The sequence below is a fragment of the Giraffa tippelskirchi genome, chromosome 13, assembly GCF_054371585.1.
Source record: "Giraffa tippelskirchi isolate mGirTip1 chromosome 13, T2T-mGirTip1v1.2.pri, whole genome shotgun sequence".
Taxonomy (NCBI): Eukaryota; Metazoa; Chordata; class Mammalia; order Artiodactyla; family Giraffidae; genus Giraffa; species Giraffa tippelskirchi.
This window is the reverse complement of record NC_137287.1, coordinates 9,541,442-9,568,379: the sequence shown is the minus strand read 5'-3', so window position 1 is coordinate 9,568,379 and position 26,938 is coordinate 9,541,442. Positions and strand designations below refer to the sequence as shown.

Here is a 26,938-nt window from a genome sequence, read left to right as displayed (position 1 = left end):
AACAAAACTTTTTAAAGTTTACAGGAAAATATCTCTTATGACCTTGAGGTGAAGAAAAATTTCTTAGAAAAGACACAGAAAGGATGAATGACAAAAAAAAAAGACTAATAAATTTACAGATTTTAATCAACAAAAGATACTATCAAATTGTTTTTTAAAAAAATCCACAGACTGAGAAGATATTTGCTACCCAATAAGGGATTACAATCAGGATGAGGTTGAGGGAGAAAAACAAAGAAACTTTTTCAAGAAGAAAAATATGTATAACACAGTAGGAAAAAAAAAAAAAAAAGACAACGAAGAGGCAATTCACATAAGCAAAACACCCAAACTGACCAACAAACATATAAATCAACCTCCCTAGTAACCAGGGAAAATGCAAAATAAGACAACAATGAGGTACCATTTTACATTCATCAGCTAAGCAGAAGTTAAAGTCAGATAATACAATTTCTGACGAAGATGTAGAGGAATGAAATTCTCATACACTGTTGGTAGAGTCAGTTGGTACAAGCTCTCGGAGAGCAATGTGAAGAGGTTCATAGTCTTTATCCCTATTCAATTTAGTCTTTTCAGTAAATATTCAAGAGAGAAATGTCTGCACCTGTGCTCCAGAACACATTTACAGGAGTCTTTATTGCTACGTTGCTTAAAACAGAGGGAAGAAAAAACAGACACATAGAAATGTTCATCAGAAGAAGAAAAATAGACAAATTAAGATATAATGCATAATAGAATATCATGTAGCAGTCAAAATGAATGAACAAGAGCTACATGTATCCTTATTACATACACAGTGTCAACTTGTATAAAGCATTTAAGGGCAAGCAAGAGGAGCAAGCTGCACAAGGCTACATGCAGTATGATACTACTTTCAAAAAGGGCTTTTGGGCTCAATACTTTCAGTCTAGCTTATCTGCATACAGTAAATTTTACTCTTCTTGGTGTACAGTTCTGTGAGTTATGGTAAATGCACACAGTGGAGTGGTCACCGTCACAATCATAATGTAGAACAGTCCTGTCACCTCCCAAAACTCCCTGATAGGCACCAAATCCTTTACCCTACGCCCAACATCTGTAATCATACGGTATGCAGCCTTTTGACTTTGGTTTCATCCACTTAGCATAATGTGTGTGAGGTTCATTGATGTCATTGAGTGTTTCCACAGTTTGCTATTGCTGACTCGTATTCTACTGTATGGATGTACCAGTTTATTCACCCATTCCGCAATTACAGTGCATCCAGGTTGCTTCCAGGAAGGAAAATCACGAATAAATCTGCTGTAAACATGGGCGGGCTAGTTTTTGTGGGAACACATGTTTTTATTTCTCCTGGGTAGACAACTCAGAATGGGATTGCTGGATCACACGATGAGTGTATGTTTACTTTTGTAAGAAACCGCCAAACCATTTTCCAAACATTCTGTACAGTTTTGCATGAGTTCTAGTTGCTCTGCGTCTTCACCAGCACTTGGTCTTGTCAAGCTTGTTTGTTAAATCATTATAACAGATGTCTAGTGGTATCTCATTTTATTTTTTTTTAATTTTATCATTTATTTGGCTGTATTGGGTCTTGGTTGTGGCACATGGGATCTTCACTGCGTCATGCAGGATCTTTCATGGTGTTGCACAGATTCTCTAGTTGCGCTGCATGGCATTCAGTAGTTGTGGTGTAGAGGCTTAGCTCTGAGGCATGTGGGACCTTAGTTGCCTAACCAGGGATCGAACCTGTATCGTCTGCACTGCAAGGCAGATTCTTTTTTTTTTTTTCACCTGACAGGAGAGGTATTTGTTCAGTACATCATCACAAACCAGAATAATACAATAACAGTTCCAATAAAAGGTTTCACATATTTATTTCTGAGCCAAATGGACCGCTAGTCAGGAAACACCACGAGCCAAACATTCCATTTCTCCCATGAGCTGTTCAGACAGTAGTGATGCTCTCAGCACTGTGATTTGGTTAAGATGCAAGTGACCTTGCCGGAGCATAAATGTGCCACTTTACATGTGAGGCTCCCTATAGACCCAGCTTGATTCTTCTCCAATGTCTGTCTTCTTTTGGAGCTGTACCTGATTTTATTATCAGTTTGCATTCGAGTCCATTGGGGAATGGGATGATTCTGCCTTTGTGTCTTGGCCAGGAATCACTTGATACCGACAGTCTCGTGAGACTTGGCGAGGAGCAAATTCAAACCCACACAGGATGGCAGAGAAGAGAAAAGAACACAAGGCACATTCTTAACCACTGGACCACCAGGGAAGTCCCTCTCATTTCGGTTTTTAATCTGCATTTCTCTAATAGCTCATGATGCTCGATATCCTTTCACATGCTCATTTGCCATCCATATATCTTCTTGTCTGCAGGGTTGGTTCAATTTTTTGGACCATTTTTAATTGGGTCATTTGTTTGCTTATTATGAAGTTTTCAGGATGCTTTATATTCTGGATACAAGTTCTTTATCACATGTGTTTTATAAATATTTTCCCCCAGGCTATAGCTTGTCTTTTCATTTTCATAAGAATGTCTTTTCAAAATCAGATGTTTTTAATTTTGAGGAAATCTAATTTACCATATTTTTCTTTTATAGCTCATGGATACAGAAACTATAAGAAAAATTTTGCCTAACCTGAAGTCACAATGATTTTCTCCTATGCTTCCTTCTGGGGAGTATTTTAAAGTTTTGCTTTTAGGTCTATGATCCATTTTGGGTTAATTTTTGTATGAGTTGTGAGGTACAAGTAATCAAGGCTTTTTTTTTTCTTCTTGCTTGCTTTTTATTTTCTCATATGGCTGTCCAGTTGTTTCAGCACCATTTGAGGAAATGATTATCCTCTCTCCATTGAACTGCCATTGCACCTTTGACAAAAATCAACTGGCCATGTATGCCTGAGTCTGTTTCCAGTCTGTAATGTTTCAAAAACATGAAAAATAGGATTCAATTTTTTTTCAAAACATTTCAGCCATTCTAGTGGATGTGTAGTTGTCACTGGTAAGGTTCCCCTGGAAACAGAGATGGGGTTTAGCACCCAGGATGTTTATTAAGAAATGCTCTTGAGATCGACACTTGTGGTCAGGAAGGAAGCAGGTGCAAGCAGAGGAAGAAAGTGAGCCCCCACTGAATCCAGAGGGTGCATGAAAGCTGGAATGACCGAGTTGGCCAAAATGACTGCTGGGGCCGCAGATCCATGGGAGGTGGTCTGAGAGATGCACTTTTGCATTCTATCACAGTAGGGGTAGGCTTGGTTTGTTTTTGTTGTTGTTTTGTCGGGGTCGGGGGGGCATTGTTTGGCCGTGCTATGTGGCTTATAGGATCTTAGTTCCCTGACCAGGGATTGAACCCACACCCTTGGTAGTGACAGCACAGTATCCGAGCCACTGGAATGCCAGCTTGGGGTTTTTATTTGCATCTCCTAGCTACAAATGAGGTTGAGTGCCTTTCATATGCTTATTAGCCATCTGAACATACATCTTCTTTGAGGGGCGTCTGTAAAGAGGGTGATGAAGTGGCTTAGGGCCTTAGGGAGACACAGGGGCCACTGTGGAGCATCAGCCTCTGCACATAACACAGAGAAGCAGTCCCCAGGGTAGTGGAGAGGCAGACAGACATGGGTCCAAATCTCAGTCTCCCATTTCCCGGCTTTACCGCCTGGGGAGAGTGATTCAACTTCTCTGAGCCTCAGTTTCCCTCTCATAAAATAACTGAGATTGTGATTAGGAGTGGAGGATAAGAAGGAAGTGAAGATGTCTTGGCTTTAATCTAAACTCTGGCCCTCCAGGATTTGAGGATGTCCAGTTTCCTGACAGCTCAGTTGGTAAAGAATCCGCCTGCAATGCAGGAGACCTGGATTCGATCCCTGGGTTGGGAAGATCCCCTGGAGAAGGGAAAAGCTACCCACTCCTGTATTCTGGCCTGGAAAATTCCATGGACTGTTATAGTCCATGGGGTCTCAAAGAGTCGGACACAACTGAGCAACTTTCCCTTTCAGTCAATTCCAGGGGACCAGTGAAGTTGCCCCCATGGGTCAGTCTGTGAGAAGGACCCAAGAGCTTCCCAGGAAGAGGCTCAACCTGAGGAAAGGGATATGTAATTCCCAGTGGGTGGAGCCAGATCAGTCCTTCAGGTTGGCCCTGGGCTCAGCCCCATAGCTCCAGGTCTGAGTCCCAGGGAAGGAGAATACTGCAAACTGGATAAACTCTGTATCTGTTGTCTATAGCAGTGGAACAAACCATGTCAAACTTGGTGACTTCAAACAACACTTATTCTACTCATGAATCCATAGTCTGGGCAAGGCTCAGTGGCAACAGCTCATCTCTGCTCCAGGTGGCATGGGCTAGGATGGCTGACTAAGGCTGGACCATCCACTTTTTTAAGATAGCGCCACTCACCTGGCTGGAAGGTGGATGCGATTTGGGCTTCCTCACAGCATGGTGGCTGGGTCCCCTAAGCAAGCATCACAAACAAGCTAGAGGAAGCTACACCACTCTTTATGACCCTCTGTGTTTTCTGCCATAGTCACAAATCCATCTCAATCCAAGAAGAAGGGGTGTCAGAGTCCCATTGTATGAAGACCATGTGAAGATGGGGAGTCACTGTTGCTACCATTTTGGGGAGAATACAGTCTGCAGCAAGCCCTTTCCCTAAGCTGCCTGCACAATACTAAGAGATAACAGTATATTTTGTAGCTGTGTGACCATGAAACGGCAAGCCTGGAAGGGAGAGGAAAGTCATTTTAGGGTGACGGGGGCAGCTCAGAGGGGTGTGTCCAAGCCAGGCTTCATCCTGGAGAGGTCCTCAGCTTTCCGAGGAGTGAGGGCCACAGCGGTGGGAGGAGACAGCAGAAACCTTGAGAGCAGCCATCCCAGCTTGAAAGTCAATCACAGGAGGAGGAAAATGGCAATAAAATGTAGCAGAAAAATGTTTGTGAGCACAAGTGAGACACCCACTGGGGCTCCTGGAAATAAATAGCAGAAACTTTGAAAGGCAGAGAAGTCCCATTAGAAGAGGAAGGAAATAAGTCGGAGGAATACTTTTTAAAAAATATTTATTTATTTATTTGGCTGCACTGGGTCTTAGTTGAGGGAGGAGAATACGTCGATAGGCATCGTTCTGGGGTCAGGATCCAAGAATACAAGAGCAGGTCAGGAATCTGCCTGAGATGAAGCCAACACTGCAAGTCCTGGCTGGTCCCTCCAGGCCAGAGCAGGAACAGAGGACAAATGCCAGAATCCTGCCATAAGGGGAGTGTGGGGCTAAGCCAGGGAAGGTCACTGAGGCAGTGGAGGAAGGAAGGGTAAGCCATTCACCCATACTGACCTGTGAGCAAATTAGAAAACACACCCCTTTCTCAAGATGCTTTGCTTCCATCCTTGGAAAAGTATCATAATATACTGATATTGTGTGTCTGTGTGTGTGCACAGAACACGTGCATGCTCAGTTGGGTCTGATTCTTTGTGATCCCATGGACTGTAGCCTAACAGTTTCCTCTGTCCATGGGATTTTTCAGGTAAGAATACTGGAGTGCACTGCCATGCCCTCACCCAGGGGACCTTCCCTGCGTCTCCTGTGTCTCCTGCATTGGCAGGCAGATTTGCTACCACTGAGACACCTAGGAAGCCCATGCTGATATTGTTAGAGCAAGCAATCTTACTGCTTTCAGGGGAGAGTATTGTAATCAACACAAATCTAATGAGGCCCCTTCAATTTACCCAGAGCTTGCACCATCACATATGTCAGAATACGCACGTCCAATAGGGGGTGAGAACCAGGGGAGGGGAGGTCAAGAAGCTCCCAGGTCCAAATGGGAGGCTGAAGGAGGCTTGGGCAAGGTCTAGCTTGGGCTCCGAAGCTGCCCGTGGCTGGATTTTTACAGTCATTCATCTATCATCTACTGACTGAATGGGCTAGCTCCACTGAAATGGTCAGGATGAGATGCACAGAGAAGCAGGAGGTGAAGGCCTTGAAGGCTGATTTATTTGGTGCTGATGGTGACTCCAAGACAGAGCCATGGATGTGAATGTCCCCCATGACCAGGAGCAAGAATGACTTCCTCTGAGGTCTCAGAGCTCAGTTTCACTACCCAGTGACAGCTGCTATTTCTTGAAGATCTATCTAGTGACAGGCACTGTCCCCTTAGCCACATCATCCCTAATCCTTTCCACAACTCTGCCACACCAGTGTCATCAACCATCCTAAGTTTACAGATGGCGAAACTGAGGCTTCGAGAGAATAAGTGACTTGCTTGGGGACACACAGGAAGGAAGCCACCAGACTGGGATTTACTCTGGGCTGCCTGGGACTCCGTGCCACCTCCTGCCAGGAGATGGGCAGTTCCAGGCTGACAACACCGCAGGGATACTTGGCCTCTTGAGCCGGGTTCCAGCTTTCTGTCTCCTTGGGCCTGACCCACTCACTCTGGGCGGGAGTTGAACAGTAAATTAAAGGGCTTCATTATCTCATTTGAGGGTGGAATAAAACACTTTGGAAAGGCTGATGCATTAAGTACAATCAAGTTCTGAAAGGTTCTTCATCGCTGGAAGGAATGGCCTCTGATAAATTGCTCTCTTCACCGAGACGAGACTAATATCTCATGAGCAATCCCAGCAGCATCCACTGCAGATGTTTCTGCATCTTCACAAAGGATGTTAGAGATCAGATTCCCTCCCAAGAAAGCAAATCACCTTTGCGATGTGCAAAAAGATGCCCCAGGTACAGCTACCTCTCCTGTCACCTGCCAAGAAGGAATTCTGGGACTGCTCTAGATCAGAGGTCACCCAGGACCCCCAGGCCACTCCCACTGGTCAATCACCACACATACATCCTGAGTCACTCCACAAGCCTTGAAGGAACACCACCCCAGGGAAGGCCACACATCATCCCCGAGTTCCTTAGTTCCACAGCACTCAGCTATGGCTCTCCCATCCCAATGACTTCATGACCAGCAGCTCACCACCTTCCTGGGAAGCAACCATCCAGACACTTGCATTTTAGGGATTGTAAAACTGATGCACAATCTACCCCAAGTCACACCTTCAGAATCTCAGGCCCTGATGCTTTTCAAGTCAGTTCCCAGGATATCAAAGAGCTGCAGTAACGCCAGCCTTAGGCACAGACGAAACAACCACATCAACAAGTCACATCCCTCAGGCTCTTCCCATTGGTCAGGCCTGTACTCGGCACCTACACATCCCACCCCAACTCCTTAAAACAACCCAGTTTACAGATGAGGAAAATGAGGCACCAGGGTGTGAATGGTAGGGGTTTGGAGGCCCCTCAGCCTCTATCTTCCACCATGTCAACCTTTTGGTTCTTAGAGGCTATGCAGTATGGTCCCCAGTCACAGGTTACATGAAAGAAAGAGAGAGAGGAAAGAAGGTAGGAAGGAAAGAAGGGAGGGAGGGAGGAAGAAAGAAAAGGGGAAAAAAACTGCTGAAAGAGCACAGGTTGAGAAGTAGAAGGAGAGGAGGCAGGAAGAGGGTATGAAAGGAAATAATCTAAGACAGAGCATGAGAGAAAGACTCCTTGCCTCTTGCCCCGCCTAAGGATGTCACAGTAAAGAGGATGGGGCTTCCACCGTCACCTCACGGCCCGATGTTCACTCACTGATTCAACCAGTCGGCATTCCTTAAGTAGCACTATGTGCTCAGCCCTGGTGCAGGCCCTTGGGAGACCCAAGAAAAGCTGTGTCCACTCTCGGCTCCTCCTGACCTTCCCCTAGCCTCAGTCTCCCCATCTGTAAAATGAGCATATGAATCCCTACCTGTTCTGGGAATCAGATGCAGCGAGCACACACAGGCACGGAGGGGAAGCCCTAGACACACTCATTTCCCTCCTTTCCTCCTTCACTGAGGGGAGCTACAAGCCAGGAAGGAGTAGAATGGAAACTACAGAGGGGGTCTGCCCTTGAGGCCAGAGTGCCAATGTGCCCATCCACACATTCATTCATTCATTCAACAAATATCTGCTGAATGAGTATCTACCAAGTGCCAGGAGCAGTGTTGGATGTTTTCCCAAAGGCGTTCTTTCCTTTCATCCCCACATGAGCATGCTCTGTGAGAAAGGCACCATCGTGCCCATTTTATAGATGAGGAAACCAAAGCAGAGAAAGATGTAATCTGCACAGCACAGAATGGGATAGAGGCCAAACTCAGACCAGGCCTGGTTCTCAAGGATGCAGTGATGGTTGGTTGGCTGGCTGGTTTCCCACACCCCACACTCTCTCCCTCCGTGGGGCCAAGTGATGCCTGGCGTCTGTGTCTAAGTGTGGATTAGCAGCAGAGAGGCCAGCACCTGGTCTCTGGGGGATCCTGGTAAGGCTGGGCAGGCCTGGGAGCATGAAGGAAGAAGAGCCTGTACCCAAGATGAGGATAATGGCTGATGGGGATTAAGCTGCGACAACGTACATGAACTCAGTCCACCGCACTTTGCGGACCAATAATCCTTCCCTTCCCTGGCGGCTCAGCCGATAAAGAATCCGCCTGCAGTGTAGGAGACCTGGTTCAATCCTTGGGTTAGGAAGATCCCCTGGAGGAGGGCATGACAACCTACTCCAGTATTCTTGCCTGGAGAATCGCCATGGACAGAGGAGCCTGGTGGGCTACAGTCCATGGGATCACAAAGAGTCGGACATGATTGAGCGACGGATCCTTTTCCGTGGGGGTGAAGGCGAGCATGCAGGATGGGACTCGCCAGCAAAGACTCAGAGAAATCTCTTCTTCCTGCAGCCCCGTGGTGAAGTGGGGGAAAGGAGGTGGTGGAGGCCTGGGCTACCTCGGAAAGATATCCATCTCATTGGGCCCCTCCCCTGCTCAAGAACCTTCAATGACTCCCCGTGGCTCTTGGTGTTGTGTGTCAAACCCAGGGAAGGAGATTCAAGGTCAGCTCGCCTAGGGACTAGGGAAGGATCCAGAAAGAACCACAGCCCCACAAAAAGATGCCCCCTTAGTTCTCCTGGCCCTCCCCTCCCTCTCTTCTTTTTCTACTTCTATGCCATCTGAGCAGTTCATGCTGGCAAAGCCCATGCTAGGCCTTAGCCAGCCAGAGTGAGAACCCCTGCCTGTCCTGGGGCATTGTTTTCTCGGGTCCAGAGACCCCAGACTTAAGAAGAAAGGGGTTGCTGGCATCTATATTCCCACACCACACCCCACCACAGCAGGGTGACTGGGACCAGGAAAGCTGACAAAGAACAGGGGCCCAGGCTCCCCAAGCAGGGCAAGGCCTGGGCCTGGGTATCTTTACCAAGTGCCCCAGTGATTCTGACACCAACCACGGTTTGAGAGCCACTACTCAAGGGCAGGGCTAGATAAAAATATAATGCAAGCCATATGTGACTTGAAATTTTAAAAAGTAAAGAAGAAACAGATGGAATTTTAGTATATATTCTATTTAACTCACTATCCCAAATATTATCATTTCAACATGTAATCAATATAAGAAATTATTAAGGAGATTTTTTTTTTCTATACCAAGTCTTTGAAAACTAGGGTGTATTTGACATTTATGGCACATCTCCATCCAGCTGCTAAATTCTCATCCATGATACTTGAGCTGTATTTGGATTTCACAGACCAAGCTGTTTCAAAGCAGTGTCACCAACTCATCCTCGTTTATTCAAGTCCTGGTTTTCCGTTTTTCTTTTGGCCGTGCTGCGTGGCATGTGGGATCTTAGCTCTCAGACTAAGAATTGAACCTGTACCCTCTGCAGTGGAAGCTCAGAGTCTTAAGCACTGAACTTCCAGGGAAGTCCGCAAGTCCTGGTTTTAAAACTCATAGTTCCACATCCCGAAAGCCCAGTTCCAGGAAAACCAGGACAGCTGGGCAGCCTCTTCCAAACACACGTCAATGTTTTCCAATAACTAAATCATCATTTTTTAATTTTAAATTAATTAAAATGAAGTAGAATTAAAGCTTCCGTTTCTCATGGCACTAGCTCCAGTTTCAAGTATTCAACAGCCAGGTACGGCCAATGTCTGTCTACCACACAGGAGAGGATGGGTCTTTGAGTCATAAGCCCCTTTCCCTTCCCATAAGATCAATGATGGAGGATCAGGGCTTGGTTTTCTTAACAGAGCCGTGGCCCCTAAAAGAGTTACAGGTGGTAGGCCCACATCATAGAACATCTATTAGGCAACACAAGGAGGATGGGATGGACATTAGGAGGCCACTTAACAATCTAGGACGTGGGAACACGATGGTCAAGGTGAAGAGACAGCTGGATTACAGAGGTGTGCAGTAAATAAAATCAAGAACTGTTTTAGATGGGGGGCGAGGGGAAGCAAGAGGGACCAATCCAGGATAATTTCCTGGTCAGCTCCCCGTACCCCATCCACCATCACCACCAGCAACCAGACTGATTCTAGAGTATTCCAATAATCTATTGCTATTAAATATAGTGGTTTAGAACAACAATAATTAATTATCACCTTTCATGGTGATCATCGAGAGGGTGATCAGGCTCAGCTAAGTGGTTCTTGCTCAAAGTCTCTCATTCACATCAGGTGAAGCCTTCCTCCCCAGGTCTGGGGGCAGTGCTGGCTGTCAGTTCTACCCTGAGGTTTCTGTCATCCTCTGGGGCTGTTGGCTGGAACGCTGTTCCGTGCTTAGTCGCTCAGTTGTGTCTGACTCTTTGCAACTCTGTGGACTGTAGCCTGCCACGCTCCTCTGTCCATGGGATTTTTCAGGTGAGAATACTGAAATGGGTGGCCATTTCCTCCTCCAGGGGATCTTCCCGACACAGGTGTCAAACCCGTGTCTCCTGTGTCTCCTGCATTGCCAGTGGATTCTTTACTCGCTGAGCCTTTGGGGAAGTTAGAACACTGCCATGGGCCGAAGTGTGTCCACCATGCCTCAAAATTCATATGTTGATGTCTTAACCCCAACTACTTTAGAACATGACTGTATTCGGAGAAAGGGTCTTTAAAGAGGTAATTAAGTTAAAATGAGGTCATTAGGGTGGGCTCTAGTCAATATCATCAGTGTCCTCATAAGAGCAGGAGATTAGGACAGAGATCCACATACAGAAGGAAGACCACACGAGGACACCAGGGAGAAGGTGGCCATCCACAGACCAAGGAGAAAGGCTTCAGAAGAAACATACCCTGGATCTTGAACTTCCAGCGCCTGGAATTGTGAAACAATACATTTCTGTTGTTTAAGGCCCCCAGTCTGTGTTCTGCAAACCTAACAAACCAATACGAATTTCCACCTGTGATCCGTCCATGGAGGCTCTGCTTCTTCACAGCATGGCATATGGCTTCAGAGAGTGAGTGTCCCAAGGGGACCAGGTGGCCACAGGATGACCCGAATGACCTAGTTTTAGAAGTCACAGGTGTCATTTCCTCTGTAGTCACAGATTCAAGACAGGGGAACACTGACCCACCTCCTAATGGGACGATAATCAACGTCATGCTGCCATGAGAGCATGCAGAATAAAAGATCTTGTGACCATCTTGGAAAACAAAACATGCCAGATCAGGCTGGTAACTTTAGGGATTGGCAACAACGTCATCAACCGAGACAGAGATTATGAGAGGAAGAGGAGAAGGTCTGGGATAGTTTAGATCAGTGGTCCCCAACCTTTTTGGCACCAGGGACTGGTTTCGTGGAAGACAATTTTTCCATGGACTAGGGGGCAGTGTTGGGGTTGGTGGTTTGGGGATGATTCGAGCACATTACATTTACTTTACACTTTATTTCTATTATTTATTGCATCAGCTCTACCCCAGATCATAAGACATTAGATCCAGAGGTTGGAGATACCTGGGTTAGATGATGAGGCAAGGTGCGAACAGGGTGAGCTGCCCAAGCCTGTGGACATTTAGGTGGACGTAACCAATCACCAGGCTTCCCTGGTGGCACAGTGATAAAGAACCCACTAGTCAATGCAGAAGACACAAGAAACTTAGGATCAATCTCCAGGTCAGGAGGATCCCCCGGAGAAGGAAATGGCAACCCACTCCAGTATTCTTGTCTGGGAAATTCCATGGACAGAGGAGCCTGGCGGGCTACAGACCATGGGGTCAAAAGAGGCAGACATGACTGAACACACATACACACACATCCCCAACCATCAGGAAGTTAGATATGTGAATCGGGGCTTCAGAAACATGTTCTGGGCTAGAACTGTCAATTTAGGGGCCCTCAACATATCAGAAGTCAGAGGCTGAGTCCACCCACAGAGTGAGAGAAGATGAGGGGTGAGGGAAAATATCAGCTATCTATTTCTGCATAGTAAATCATTCCAAATCTTAGTGGCTAAAAATAACTACAGTGGACCCTTGAACAAGGTGGGGATTAGGAATGCTGATCCTCCATCCGTTGAAAATCTGCTTATAATTTTTTTTTAATATTTATTTTTATTTATTTGACTGTATCAGTGACACAATGAAGTATCTTTCCTTGAGGCACCCGGGCTCAGTAGTGGCAGTGTGCAGGCTTAGTTGCTCCACAGCATGTGGGATCTTACTAACAGTTCCCCAACCAGGGGCTGAACCCACATCTCCTGCAAGGCAGATTCTTAGGGAACTTTCTGCTTATAATTTATAAATGACCCTCCACATATGTGGTTCCTCAGTATCCATGGCTCCACATCCACAGATTCAAACAACCATGGATCTTAAGGCACTGCGTTATTCACTATTGAAAAAAACAATGTATCAATGGACCGGAGCAGTTTAAACCTATGCTGTTCAAGGGTCAGCTGTATTTATTATTCCTCTATAAATTGGTTGGGTAGTTCCTCTTCTGGCTTCACCTGGCTCATTCATGTGGCTGCATGTGTCTGGATAGGGAGCTAGAAGGTCCCAGATCAGCTCACTCACGTGTCTGGTTGATGCCAGCTGTCAGCAGAGGATGGGGCTCAGCGGCAACAGCTGGAACACCTGGCCTTTCTTTCCATGTGAATTTTCACTTAGGCTTCTTCACAGCGTCGTTGACTCGGGGGAGCATCCAAGCGGGCAAGCGTCAATGCACAGGAGTTACCAAGTACATGTACTACCAAGCTAAGACCTTATTGGCCAAAGAAAGTCACAAGGCCAAAATCAATGTGGGACACCTTACCAGGAGACAAGATTCACTGGCAGCCACTGCTGTAAAAACACACTACAGAAAGGAACACCAGGTGGGCCTCCACATATTTTAGGATTGGGTGGAAAAGAAACCAAAGAGGGAAAACACCAGGAGAACCAAGAAAGAACCAGAAGGATGCAAAGCTAAGGGAGCAAGAGAGAAGTGAATTCCACAAGAACGTGCGGAGCCGAGACAGGCATGACCTTGAGAGTGAATGTCTCAACCTAGGCCCAGCCTGAAACCATCCTCTCAATCTGACTGCCTAGAGGTCAGTTTCCTCAAATTCCCAACGATCATTTCAGGAGTCAGTGTCTCAAAACTTAAGCAGCAAATACAGCTCAGTGAAGGCAATTCTGTACATCCAACCAACAATCTCTAAATTTGCAAACTTCTCAACAGCCTGGCTTAATTAACTAGAAAGCCCAGGGTTTTCAAATTGTTTTTGACCCAAGACGCAGAGAAATACCTTTGCATCAAGATCCAATGCATGTATGCTCACAGATGCACATTTAGGCTGGCGTGCACACACGTACACACATGGCCAAGATGAACGTTTCCTGAAACATAGAAATGATCACAGTAATAGATCACCTGTACTATGTGCAAAGTTGTGTCATTTTCTATTCAATTTTCTTTTTGAATGCTAGTCATGCCCGGCTAAATTGATTTCACCACCCACTCATGGATCATAACCTACAGATTAAAAAACACTGACCAAGGCCATCCAGAGCAGAAGTCAGAAAACTGACCAAATCCTGCCTTTAGCCTTGTTCGGTTTCACCTCTTGGGTTGCTTTTGTTTGTTTTAAGAATTTTAGGCCTTCAGTCTGGCCTCCCTTCCCCTGTACCATTTCCCAACTGTCTGATACCCAACTGCTTTATTCATCTTCACACTTGCCTGGACCCTGAATGCATTTCTGTTTGGGCCTTCTAAGTCTCCCCATGCTAAAGGAAGAGATGTATGCATTTATACATCCCATGAATATTGAATACATGTCTCTCACCTGCCAGCCACATTTCAGGCACTGGGAATACAGCAAGAGGACAAAAACCACTGCCTTCATGGAGCTGAGATTCTAGAATAGGGAGACAGACAAGCAAAACAAAACAAAAAGAATATTCATTAGATGGAGATAAATTCTTGAGTGAAAGTAAAGTGGGAAGGGAGTCAAGATGCTTTAACCGCCACCCGATTGCAGGCTTCGAGCAGGCTTGTTTCCCTTTGTGGAAACAAGGTAGCCCATATGTCCCCCCACCTCAAAGAGGTGGGCTGAGGAATGGAGGTAGGGCATGGTCAGAATCTTCCCCAAAAAGAAAGTTCCCAGACAGCCCCGGCAGGTAAACCTAATCCATCACGTCCCCAAAATACTGTGCCCAAGAGCAAAGCACCAGTAACTTTAACCTAGAAAATTTCAAAATTCCAATAGGCCATTAAGGGGGAGCCAGGGCAGGACGTTAGTCAGGGACATGCCAGCCCTGGTGTGGGAAGCCCTTGGGGGTGTATTTCAGACTTTTCCCTCATTCGCAGCCCCCTCACCCTCTGTCCCGCCGGATAAACGGCCACCTCATTAGTTCTGCACACATGACCCTCTCGACCCGGCTCCTGGTGACTGCGCCTGCCTTATCTCTGGCCTCTCCTCCCTCACATTTTCCGCTCCAGCAAAGCCAAACACGGCTTCGTGGGGGCTTTCACGCTTCTGTGCCTCTGGACACGCTGTTCCTTCTGCCTGGAAGGCCGCCGGCCGCCTCCATCCCCGCGCGCCCCTCCCCCTCCTCAGCGAGCTCCAGTTCATCCCTCAGAACCCAGCCTGGATGTCCCCTCCTCCAGGAAACCCCTTTATTTATTTATTTATTTTGCTTTGCTTCTCTGCACTGTAATTACCGGTTTCTCCAAATCTCTCCCCTCCCAGACTCGGGCTTCCTCCAGAGCGGGAGTTCTGTGGGCCACTCGCTTTGCACCCAAAAGCGCCAAGTCCCGAGCTCTGAGGGACAGAGCTTGCACTCCGGCTCAGGCTGGCTCGGAAGGCCCCGGTTTCTGCCCTCCGCCTCCCCGGGGGCCCGCGGGGGCCCCCCCTCCAGCATTTTCCACCCGTCCCTCAGGCCACCCCCCTGCCGCCTTCCCCGCACCGGGCCGGCCCCTCGCGCGGCCGCCCAGCCCCCTGACATCAGCAGCCGCCGGTGCCCCGGCCGCGGGACTACAAGTCCCGACATGCCCCGCGGCGGCCGCGCATGCCCAGCGGGCCGGCGTTTGAGTGGCAAGTTGTTTGTTACAGCGAACACCAGCTGCTCTCCGCGCCGGGCGCCGCGCGCCGCTGCTCCGCCAGCGCTGCCGCCCTCGCCCGCCGCCTGCCCGCCGCCCGCGGCCCCCCTCGCGGCTCGGCGGGCCTCCCACTTTGTCCGCCCCGGCCCGCCCGGCGCCGAGCTCCCGGTCCCCTCGGCCGGCTGCCCGCGGCGCTCGGTGCCGGCTGGGCGCGCGCAGGGGGGCGGGGGCCGCGGCTCGCCCCCCGCGGATGAGCTGCCGCGGAGCGCGGGCGGACGATGGAACTCCACATCCTGGAGCATCGGCTGCAAGTTGCCAGCGTCGCCAAGGAGAGTATCCCGCTCTTTACCTACGGCCTGATCAAACTTGCCTTCCTGTCCTCCAAGACCAGGTGAGCGCGCGGGGACGCGGCGCCGGCCGGGGAGAGACAAAGAGGCGCACCCGGGCGGCTGTCCTCGCCGCCGCGGCTCGGAAAACAACTTCGAGCCGCGGGGAGAGCCCCCGCCCCGCCCCCGCCGCATCGCTCGCCTTGTGTTTGACAAAGCCACCCGATCTGCCCTCCAACTGGGTCCTTCCATCCCGACCCCCCCCCCCACGCACACACAAGATGCACCCCTGCCGCCGTCTCCCCCCATCTCAGCCCCCTTCCCATCCTCTCGCCGAGATCCAGAGGGCCAGTCAGGCAGCTGTGACGAATCCGTTAATGAATGAATGAACGAACGAATGAATGAATGAAAAACAGGTGTGGACTCGCGGCCGTGTAAAAAAAAAAAGCAAACTAACGCCCCCCCATCCCCCAATCCCTCCGTTGGGCCGGCCCCGGTCGCCAGGGCGGGGGAAGGGATTCTGCTGAGTGCGGCTACCCAGAGCAGAAAAATCATAAAATCATTAGTGGGTGTTTATCTCAAGGTGCCTGCGACGATTGCGGACGGCACCGGAGGCTGGGGGAGGGGAGGGGAGGGGGGCTGCGGGTAAGGGTCGCTGTGGTTCTTTCTCTCGGGGTCCGGGAAGGTGGGGGGCGGGGGGGCTGTTTTGCCAAACCGTGGAAGGGGGAGGAGCAGGCGTGTTTACGGCTCTGCCTTGAGGCTGGGCTTGGATGCTGCAGGGGGAAAAATAGTTGAAGGCCTTGGGAGGTTGAAAAAAAAAACCAAGTTGGATTTTTCCCACTGCCGGTCTGGGTCTGACTTTGTGAGCCTCAGTGGGGGCTTGGATTAGGGTGATGTTTTTTTAAGGAGCCGGAGTGTGAGTGCTAGCTAGCCGCTGTAACTTAAATCCCTTGTTTGTCCACCATTGTGACTGTTTAAAGGGATGAAGTTGTTGCTGGCTAGGCTTTTCGGGGGTTGAGACGGAGGTAGTTCTTCTTCTCTGCAAAATGAATGAATAAATTACAGATCAAGGTTAACTTAAAATGACGGGAGCCCCTAGGCTACCCCCTTGGATGCAAGCTCAGAGGGAGCTCCCGGGATGTGGGGGGAAAATTCAATCCGAGCCTCTTATCTGCCTGTTAAAGTTCTTGCCTGGAAATCTCACTTTGATGTGTGTGTGTGTGTGTGTGTGTGTGAGAGCCGGCAGCTCAGTCCCGCCATTGTTTGCGAGATGGAGCAGAGAGCCAGTGGCATCTTGTTTACTTTCTTCTCCGGCTGCCCGGCTGCCTGGTAGGGTATGGAGGGTTGAATGCTCACCTTCCCTGGGCCCTGGCTCCTTTGATTGCAAAGGTAATTATTAAACAGGTCATTTGAAAACAAAAGCCACCAGCTCAGATTCTGAACCTCTCCCCCTCCTTCTGGCCCCCCACCCCAGCCTCCTCCCGCTCTTGATAGCCACCCCTCCTGCACCTACCTGCCCTCTGCTCCCCACCCCCAGACTGTCTTGAAATTCCAAGGCTGGAGGTGAGAAAGAGGCCTTGTTTTTCCAACCCTTGGCCGTCAGCCCCAGGCAGCCCCCCTGGCTGATTTCTCGGCTACCATTCAAACGACCAGGATGATGACTCAGGCTGCTGCGGTGCAGGGGGCCTGGGTGCTGGAAGGAGGGGGCGTTTGGGGGCTTCTCAGAAAGGCAGCCAAGGGCCACTCCCTCTGTCCCATTCCCTTTGTGGGGGGATTGGCCCCCTTCCAGCCCCCACCCCAGGGTCCAGTTTGGAGGTCTCGTAGATAGGTCTGTCCTGGGGGTGAGCCCCTGCTGACCTGTCTTGACCACAGAAACCCCACCGCTCAGTGCGTCCCGCTTCTCCCTCTCCTGCAAGAAGCCCAGGTGATCAGTCCAGTCTCAAGATGACTCAGAGGTCAAAGGTCATCTCCCTGTCTCCAAGATCTGGCTGTAGAAGGTGCTGAGCACATTTGTTCAATGGCCAGAGGCCTGCCTCCCAGGCACTCTGGGCCAGGTTGCTGACTTCAGGTTGTGATAGCGCCTTCATTGCCCGTGTGACTGTGGCAAGGTCCATTTCCTTCTCTGATTCTCACTTTGTTCATCTGTAATGAAGATAGCACTGCTCGGCCCCATAGGTTTCACAGAGCTGCTGTGGGTGTAGCGTGGAATGATTGTGGAAATTGGCTTTTCTGCAGGTACAAGGGGGAGCAGGGTGTGGATGTATTATTGGAGCAATTTTCAGCAATCAGTCATCCAGGTAGAACTTTTGGTCCTTTATTGATTTTTCCATCAGTATCTGCCCCCAAGTGGTGGCCCAGAGCCTTGTCATTTTTGTCACTGTTGCCTGTTGACAAGTTTTCAGTCACTCCCTGAAGGGGCAAATCCTTGGCGTGGCATTTGAGACCCTTTGGGATCTGAATCCAGAATTCTCATCTTCAGTTAGACATTTTCTGGCACAACTGTTTGACCCACAGTTTACTTCCACTCATACCTCCCTGCTTTAGTTCTCTCTTTTTCTCTCTGTCTCTCTTTCTCTGCCTGAAACCCCCTCCTCCCACCTCCCACCAGTAAATTCCTGTTGAACCCTCAAGATCTAGTGTTATCACCCAAAACTTTCCCGAACCCCGCTTCTCTCCACCCCCAGCAGACTTAGTCACTTCCTCCCTCTCATGTCTACCTGGGTGGAGGCTTGGGAGGGATGTGGCATCAGTAGATGCCCACTCCCTGTGGGGGTGCAGCTGGGTTCAAGAGATGCTGAGATCCTACCTCTTCCTCTTCGAATCACCAAGCCTGGTAAGAGAGAAAGAAGAGACCATCACAGCAGAGAGGAGAGTGTTTAGGGGCTAGCAGCTGGAGCTGGGGGACGACCTGAGGGAGCCTGGAGGGCTTCCTGCAGGAGGTGGCACTGCATCTTAGGGCATCAAAGTGGGAATTAGCCAGATCCTGGTTCAGGATCCTGTATATACCACAGTACAGCTCTTCAAATTGGGGCTTCCCAGGTGGCTCAGTGGTAAAGAATCCACCTGCCAATGCAGGGTGGTTTCAATCCATGGTTTGGAAAGATCCTTTGGAGGAGGAAATGGCAACCCCCTCCAGTATTTTTGCCCAGATAGTCCCAGGGAGAGAGGAGCCTGGCAGGCTGCAGACCATGGCATCGCAGAGTCAGACACAACTGAGCGACTGAGCACACAACTCTCTGAATTAGGTTTTACACCCGCTTTGCAAGGAAGGAGTCTGAGGCTCAGATGTTAAGTGACTCATTCAAGGTTACGCTGTCGGTGTAGAGCCTGAATTTGAATCAGCATCTTTCTGGCTCAAGCTCAGAAATCTGCTATTACAGGTTCAGTGACACCTATATTCAACAGTTATATCCAGCCCATGTATTTGCAGCATACTGTTCTAAAGCTTTAGGAACATAGGGTGGAGCCTGTAGGCTTTCCGCATCCCTTCCACCCTGCCTAATTTTCTACTAGGAATGCTTGTCCCTCATCACCCCTCATCTCGACGTTCTACTTCCTCCCCATAACCATCACCTCTCAAGTTTTGTCCACAGGAGCATATCGTTTGCTTGTCTTAGTCTCCCACCGCCTAGTTTATAAACCTTATAAACAGAAGTTTTTGTGCATCTTTTTATCTTTTTCTTCTCTCCCACCCCACTGCCAGTACCAGAGAAAACAGAACTACACCTGCCAAAGCAGGAGACGTAAGAGAGGTGGGTTTGATCCCTAGGTTGGGAAGATCCCCTCAAGGAGGGCACAGCAACTCACTCCAGTATGCTTACCTGGAGAATCCCATGGACAGAGGAGCCTGGTGGGCTACAGCCCATGGGGTCGCAAAGAGTCGGACACGACTGAAGCGACTTAGCACCGTTGATTTTACCATGTGTTCCAAAGAGGTGAAGACACCGGCTTTGGAGAAGTAAAGCAGCCTGCTCAAGGTCACAGAAGAAACAGAATTGGGATTTGAACCAGGTCCTTTCTCTGCTGTGCTTAGCACTCTGCTTTGTAGGCACTTAGTAACTGCTTACTTGATGGATGTCCGACTCGTGCAGGGTGACCCAGATTCCAGCCGGAGTCTTTTCTGAGAGCCTTGGGGGCTGGAAGAGGCTCAGCAGACTGAATCACACCTGGAGAAACAAGGCCCAGTGCCCCTGCCCTGACTGTCAGGGCAGCATCTGGGTGCAGCTGGTAAAAGGGGCAGAAGGCAGGCTGAGTACATTTATTCTAGGCCCACGGCTGGAGGGGGAGACCTGAGGTGAGCAAAATCCAGGCTGACCAGAGAGCTTTCCTTCAGCCCTGTGATAGCCTGAGGTTCTGTAGGCTGGCTGAGGGCCCACTGGAAAGCCCACCACACCATTCCAGTCTCATCTCATATGGCTCCCAGCCACACAGATTATTTGCATGGATACACACACCCTATAGTGTCTCTAGCCTCGGGCCTTTATCGCACAGCCTGGAATGTTGCTCTTTGCCCTATCCCCTTTATCCACTTGCCTGTTCTTTTAGATCCCATGTTAGCCTCACCTCCTCTAGGAAGTCTTCCTTGATGCACAGCTGAGCTCAGATCCTTCCTCTGGTATGGTGGGCTTAATCCCAAGAAGATATAATGTGACCAACTATGGAATATAGTTGAGATCCTTTGGGCTGCAAATAAGCTGGCACAAACAATAAGTATGAACTTTGCACCATGAAGTCATGAACTGGGCTGTTTGAGGGCTGGTAACTTAAAGGCTTGATGTCATCAAGGGCCCAGTCTTTCTCTTTGGCTCTGTGGAATGGCTAGGGCACCTCCAGGCAATATGGGCAGTCATGGGAAGGAGTGGCGAGGATCCTGGGGACAGAAAGGGCTGTTGCCGTGAGAAGGTCTATGAGAAAACCTTTCTGGGCTCACATCCCCCTCATACACAAACTTCCTCATCTCATTGGTCAGAACCAGGCACACAAGTATATCTCCACCAATCACAGGCACAGGAAATGAGACCATCATGAACCAATCAGGATGCACCACTGCAGCTGGGGACACCTGGCTAGAGTCTTGGGGCCATCGGGAGATGGAGCTCCTCTAGGACCCCAATTTGCTCTCTGCAACTGCGGAAGGGAAAACTGGCAATAATCGATAAGTGTATGATAAAAACAACAACGACAACAATAATAGCTGACCCTTATAAAGCACTTAGTACATTTCAAGCACTGTACATCTGTTAGTTCATTTAATTCTCACAACAACCCTCTAAAGTTGAAGCAGGATTGTCCCCACTTTTCAGATGAGGAGACTGAGAACCTTGAGTGCCCAGGGACACACCCAGGTAGTAGAACTGGGATTTGAACCCAGGAAATCTTGGATGGCATCACCGACTTGATGGATATGAGTTTGAGCAAACTCCGGGAGATGGTGAAGGACAGGGAGGCTTGGCTTGCTGCAGTCCATGTGGTCATAAAGAGGCACGACTGAGCAACTGAACAACAATCTGGTTGTGGAACCTGTCCTGAGACTTCTCAGTCAGGTCTAAAATCACACTGGTTTGGATATACCCCCTCCCGGGGGCCACTAAGCAGAGGTGTCACTGAGAGGCCATGACAGTGAAGCTGGGACAGGGGCAAGATCGTTATCCTGAAATGCAAGTGGGGGGGTGGGGTAGGCAGGAAGCTGCAGCATCCTCTTTTTGCCCATGAGATGCTTGTATCTAGAAAATCCATCTCTTTTGATTGGCAAGAAAAAGCACCTAAGTGATATGCAGTAAGCCCGTGCTCACAGAAACCCACACTGCCCGCCTGGGCCAGATATGTTGTCTGTTAAGTCTCGGGTAGGGTTTGGCCTGCGATCATTCATCCATGGTGCTGCCTCTGGGAAATCTTGCCAATGAGCCATCATGGGCACTGAAGACTTAAGAGGCATTTACAGGAGAAAAGCTCAAAATTGCAAACAGTCCACTGTTTCCGAGAGTGTTGGGCTGAGGCCACTGTTTGATCCCGTTAGGGAAAGACAGATGAGCAGGGGAGTGAAGGCCTGGGACCCAGCGCCTCGGGTGGAATCTCAGCACCCCTGCTCCTAGCGGTGTGACCTGGGGCCCAATGCTTGACCTCTCTGCGCGCTCCATTTCTAAAACAGAATAGTGTTCATGCCCACCGCCTAGGTTGTTGTGAGGACTTAGACAAACCGTGACAAGCACCTCAGATAGAACCTAGGGTCCACTGCGAACTCCAGTATTAATGGAGAGAAAAAGTGCTCTTTAAGCTAGCCATTAAGAGTCTGTGAAGGCAGAGTTTGAAAAGCCCAGGGTTAGGGGACTTTTTACGGAGAAGGCAATGGCACCCCCACTCCAGTACTCTTGCCTGGAAAATCCCAGGGATGGCGGAGCCTGGTGGGCTGCCGTCTATGGGGTCGCACAGAGTCGGACACGACTGAAGCGACTTAGCAGCAGCAGCAGGGGACTTTTTAAGACTCCTTAACGCACACACAAAGCTATGTGTGTGTGTGTTAAGGAGCCTTCAGCTGTGACAAACCTAGACAGTGTATTAAAAACAAAGACATGACCTTGCTGACAAAGGTCTGTCTAGTCAAAGCCATGGTCTTTTCCACTAGTCACATACAGATGTGAGAGTTGAACCAGAAAGAAGGCAGAGCGTTGAGGAATTGACGCTTTTGAACTGTGGTGTTGGAGAAGACTCTTGAGAGTCCCTTGGATAGCACGGAGATCCAACCAGTCCATCCTAAAAGAAATCAGTCCTGAATATTCATTGGAAGGACTGATGCTAAAACTCCAATACTTTGGCACCTGATGCAAAGACCTGACTAATTAGAAAAGACCCTGATGCTGGAAAATATTCAAGGCAGGAGAATAGGGTGACAGAGGATGAGATGGCTGGATGGCATCACTGATTCAATGGACATGAACTTGGGCAAACTCCAGGATATAGTGAGGAACAGGGAAGCCTGGCATGCTGCAGTCCATGGGGTCACAAAGAGTCGGACATGACTTAGCAACAAACAATGCACATGCAATCACACTCTGATGTAGGAAGTGGAGAGTCTGTCACTGCCTTCCAAGAACCTCGCTGAGGACACCAGGCATTTAGGGTCTCTGAGTGTGACAGCCAAAATGCTGTAGCATCCCAGTTGTTGTTCAGTTGCTCAGTCGTGTCCGACTCTTTGTGACCCCATGGACTATAGCCTGCCAGGCTCCTCTGTCCATAGGATTCTCCAGGCAAGAATACTGGAGTGGGTTGCCATTTCTTTCTCCAGGGGAATCTTCCTGCATCTCCTGCATTGGCAGGCAGATTCTTTCCCACTGAGCCACCTGGGAAGCCTATAGCATCCCGAGCTACAAGCAGTTAAAGCTTCCTAGAAGTGATGGCCCTGTGAGCTGAGTCTGAGTGGAATGGGGAGATGTCAGGAGGTGGAGGTGCTGGGGATGAAGGAAAACAGGCCGGGCCATGAGCAGGAGAGGGTGGGGGAGCCCAGAGCCAATTCTCATGCCTGCCTGGGGTATCCATGGCCTGTTGCTGTCCCAGAGAAGGACACAGGCTCAGCAGCAGCTCCGAAGCCCAAGGTATGGAATGTACGAAGTTAACCTTGGCCTGCCCCACATCCACCTGCTTAGTGAGGTCCACACCTCTTCCTGCTCATCTCCCCGCTAAATTATCCAAGCCACTTTCCCACCAGTCCCATCTGCCCCCAGGGCAGTGCAGATGGTTGGCACAGCCAGAGCCCTCTGGTCAGGAAGAACCAAAGCCTGGAGGCTGGAAAGAGAAAGGTAGGTGCAGGGTACAGGCCAGGACTTGTGGCCAGTGTGACCACAGCTTGGGGTTGGTGTAAATTTATCTGTTTTGTTCATGCAGAAACCCTGCAGTGTGCCCTTGCTGTGTGCAGGGCCCTGTGGGAGACTCAAAAGGAGCTTCGGTCCAGTGAGAAGAAAAGGTGTGTTCTCTGCCAAAGATAGAGGGTGACAGGCCCAAAGACCCAGAAGGAGGTGATGGCTGTTATTGCGGGGGCTGAGTGGAGCCTGTGGCCCCACCAGAGGCTGGTGCTGGGGTGGATGTCATGATTCACTGTGAATCCCTGATTGTATCTCTGCCTTGCTCAAAACAGTCGCTTCTCACCTTGTCCCCAGATCCTGATTCATGCTCCTTATCTGGCATGGCAAATATTCTTTGATCTGACTTCTTCTGTCCTCTCTGGCTTTGCTCCCTCTCTCCACCTCATATGCCCTAGTTTTAGAGTAACTGTGGTAGTTTTTAAATATCCCAGATTCTTTGACAATGTTCCCTTGAAAAGCGAGCTAACACTCCCTTACCTTTACGTGTAGGGTCTGGATTAGTGCTTTTCTTCTAATGAGCAGAAACGGACAGAAGTGATCCTGTGATGCTTCTGAGCCATCAAAATGATAGCTTCCACCTGGCATGGCTTCGTTCTGTCTCTGCCTTTCTCTTGCTCTGTAGGAATCCAGCTGCCATGTTGTAAGGATGTTCAAGCATCCCTGCCGAGAGGCCCGGAGCGGAATGGTGCTGAGACCTCCCACCAGCAGCCAGCCTGGGAGTCACCTTGACATTAAATCCTCCTGCCCCCTGGCAGGCCTTCTGGTGACCACAGCCCTAGCTTGCACTTGGGCTGTGACCTTGCAAGAGACCCTCAACCAGAAGTACCCATTTGAGCCAGGCGCACCTTCCTAGCCCATAGAAACTGTGAAAGATACACCAGTTTGTTGTTTCAAGTGACTAGGTTTTCGGGTAATTTGTTATGCAGTGGTAACTGATAGAGTGACTATGTAATTTATCATCTAAATGGGGACACTTCTGAGAATAACAAGGAGCACTAAAAATAATTACCCCAGACAACAGGGCAAACCAGAATGTGTGATCACCCTAGCTAGCTTTCATCCAGCCAGACAGCTCTCAGCCAGACAGCTCTCAAAGCCGCCCTGGGGCTGGGTGAGTGACTTTCTAGAATCACCTGTGCCTCAGGCCGTAGAGGGGAGGGCTTATCTCCCTCTGTGCTGGCCCCAGGTACAGGTCCAGGCCTCAGGACCAGAGCTTTACCGCACTGACTCGTCTTCTGTTGCAAAGCACTGAGCTTGCACGTGTTGGCAAATGATTTTCTTGTAACAGACCTCTGACCTGAGGAACTAGCCCTGAATGAATCAGCCTCGTCCCACCGGTGCTGGTTGTCCAAGACCCGGTGCTGCTTCTTACCACCATTAACATCTCCCGCAGCTGCCAGTCCCCCAAAGCCTTATTCCTTGCCCTAAAGATAACATACTCTTTGTGACCCCATGGACTGTAGCCTGTCCTGCACAATTCCATGGGATTTTCCAGGCAAGAATACTGGAGTTGGTTGCCATTTCCTACTCCAGGGGATCTTCCCAACCCAGGGATCGAACTTGTGTCTCTTATATCCCCTGCATTGCAGGCGGATTCTTCACCACTGAGCCACCAGGGAAGCCAGTGCGTTTATATTGGACTTATAGTCCTTTCCTTATAATGGACACACTCAGACCTCTAAGTGTAGCCTTAAAAGCTTGGAGTCTTCTTGCCCACCCATATTCATGGCAGCATTATTCATAATAGCCAAAAGTTGGGAGCAACCTAAGTGTTTGTCAACAGATGTACAGATAAGCAAAATGTGGTCTCTACAGATAATAAAGTATCACCCAGCCTTAAAAAAGAATTGTGACACATGCTACAACATGGATGAGCCTTAAGGACATTATGCCAAGTGAAATAAATCATTCACTGAAAGACAAATACCATTTGATTCCACTTGCATGAGGTACCTAGAGAAGTCAAATTCATAGAGACAGAAAGTCGAGTGGTGGTTGCCAGAGGCTGGTGAAGGGGGGTGAATGGGGAGTTGTTATTCAGTGGGTATAGAGTTTCAGTTTTGCAGGATGAAGAGTTCTGGAGATCGGTTGCACAACAGTACGAACGCACTTACTACTGAAAAGTCAACTTTAAAATGATCAAGATGATAAATTTGATAGGATGTATATTTTACGAAAATTTGGGCACTGGGTGGGAGAGATAGGAGAGAGGTGAGTGTGCTGAATCAAAGGGCAGCGTGGTGGGTGAGCAGATGGCGGTGCGCCAGGGCAGCGTGGGCGGCAGAGTCAAACCGAGGGGAAGTGCTGGCACCCAGCAAGACAACTGCTTAGAGCACGTCATGCATGAACTCACTTAATCCTCACAACAACCCTTAGCACGTAGGTACAGTTACTGGCCCCATTTTACAGATGGGGAAATTGAGGCATGGAGGGTTCGTACCTTGCCCAAGATCACAAAAGCAACTAGTGAAGAGCAGTTTTTTTTTTTAAATAGCAGCTTTATTGAGATAAAAATCACATAAAATACCATACAATTCACCCTCTTAAAGTTTACAACACAGTAGCTTCTTGTGTGGGCTTTCCTGGTGGCCCAGTGGTAAAGAATCTGCCTGCCAGTGTAGAAGGGTCAATCCCTGGCTCAGGAAGATCCCCCCTGGAGAAGGAAGTGGCAACCCACTCCAGTTTTCTTGCCTGGGAAATCCCATGGACAGAGGAGCCTGGCGGGCTCCAGTCCATGGAGTCGCAAAAGAGTCAGAGGCAACTTAGTGACTAAATAGCAACAACACAAGCTTCTTGTGTATTCAGAGTTGTGCAACTATTGCCACTGTCTAATTCCAGAACTCATTCATTGTCTCCCCAAAAGAAACCATACCTATTAAGCAGACATCCCCAGCCCCTGGCAGCCCTAATCCACTTCCTGTGTCTAGGGATTTGCCTTTTCTGGACGTTTCATACCAATGGAATCATCATATGGGGTGTGGTTCTTTGTAACTGGCTTCTTTCACTGAGTATCGTATTTTCAAGGTTCATCTGTGTTGTAGCCTGTGTGTCAGTTCACCATTGCTTTTCACCACAGAATAATATTCCATCATATGGATGGACCACATCTTGTTCATTCATCCATCGATGTATATTTGGATGGTTTCCCCATCTTTGGTATTATGAAGATAGCTGCTGTGAACGTCTGTGTACACACGTTGGTGTGAAGATGTGTCTTCATCTCTCTTGGGTAGATCCTTGGAGTGGGAATGCTGCGTCGAGCAGTAACTCTTGGATTTAACATTTTCAAGACCCACCAGGCTGTTTTTCAGGGTGGCTGTACTGTTTAAGATACCTGAGGAGTAGGGCTTTGAGAGTCCATGGGCTGCAGAGTCCATGTTCGTAAACCACCATATTAGCTTCGTGTGGGTAGGAGCCTGGAGTCCCCTAC

The 26,938-nt window shown here is 49.1% G+C and overlaps 1 protein-coding gene, 1 long non-coding RNA gene and 1 pseudogene across 2 annotated transcripts in view; 1 reads left to right on the top strand and 2 right to left on the bottom strand.

Moving 5' to 3' along the window:
• The window catches only part of LOC145532589 (uncharacterized), a 571,872-nt gene extending 556,776 nt beyond the window's left edge, over positions 1 to 15,096 (bottom strand). The window contains exons 1-3 of the long non-coding RNA XR_014073407.1: positions 14,949 to 15,096; positions 14,071 to 14,142; positions 13,534 to 13,624 (exon numbers count right to left, since the gene is read on the bottom strand). This is a non-coding gene — a long non-coding RNA (uncharacterized LOC145532589). The remainder of the gene's footprint in view (positions 1 to 13,533; positions 13,625 to 14,070; positions 14,143 to 14,948) is intronic.
• Positions 2,021 to 3,222, bottom strand: LOC145532155 (large ribosomal subunit protein eL39 pseudogene; annotated as a pseudogene).
• A 244-nt stretch (positions 15,097 to 15,340) lies between the features above and the next one.
• The window catches only part of CASTOR2 (cytosolic arginine sensor for mTORC1 subunit 2), a 56,219-nt gene continuing 44,621 nt past the window's right edge, over positions 15,341 to 26,938 (top strand). Inside the window, exon 1 of the mRNA XM_081558045.1 lies at positions 15,341 to 15,717. Within this exon, the coding sequence (XP_081414171.1) occupies positions 15,605 to 15,717 (113 nt within the window). The 5' untranslated portion in view covers positions 15,341 to 15,604. The remainder of the gene's footprint in view (positions 15,718 to 26,938) is intronic.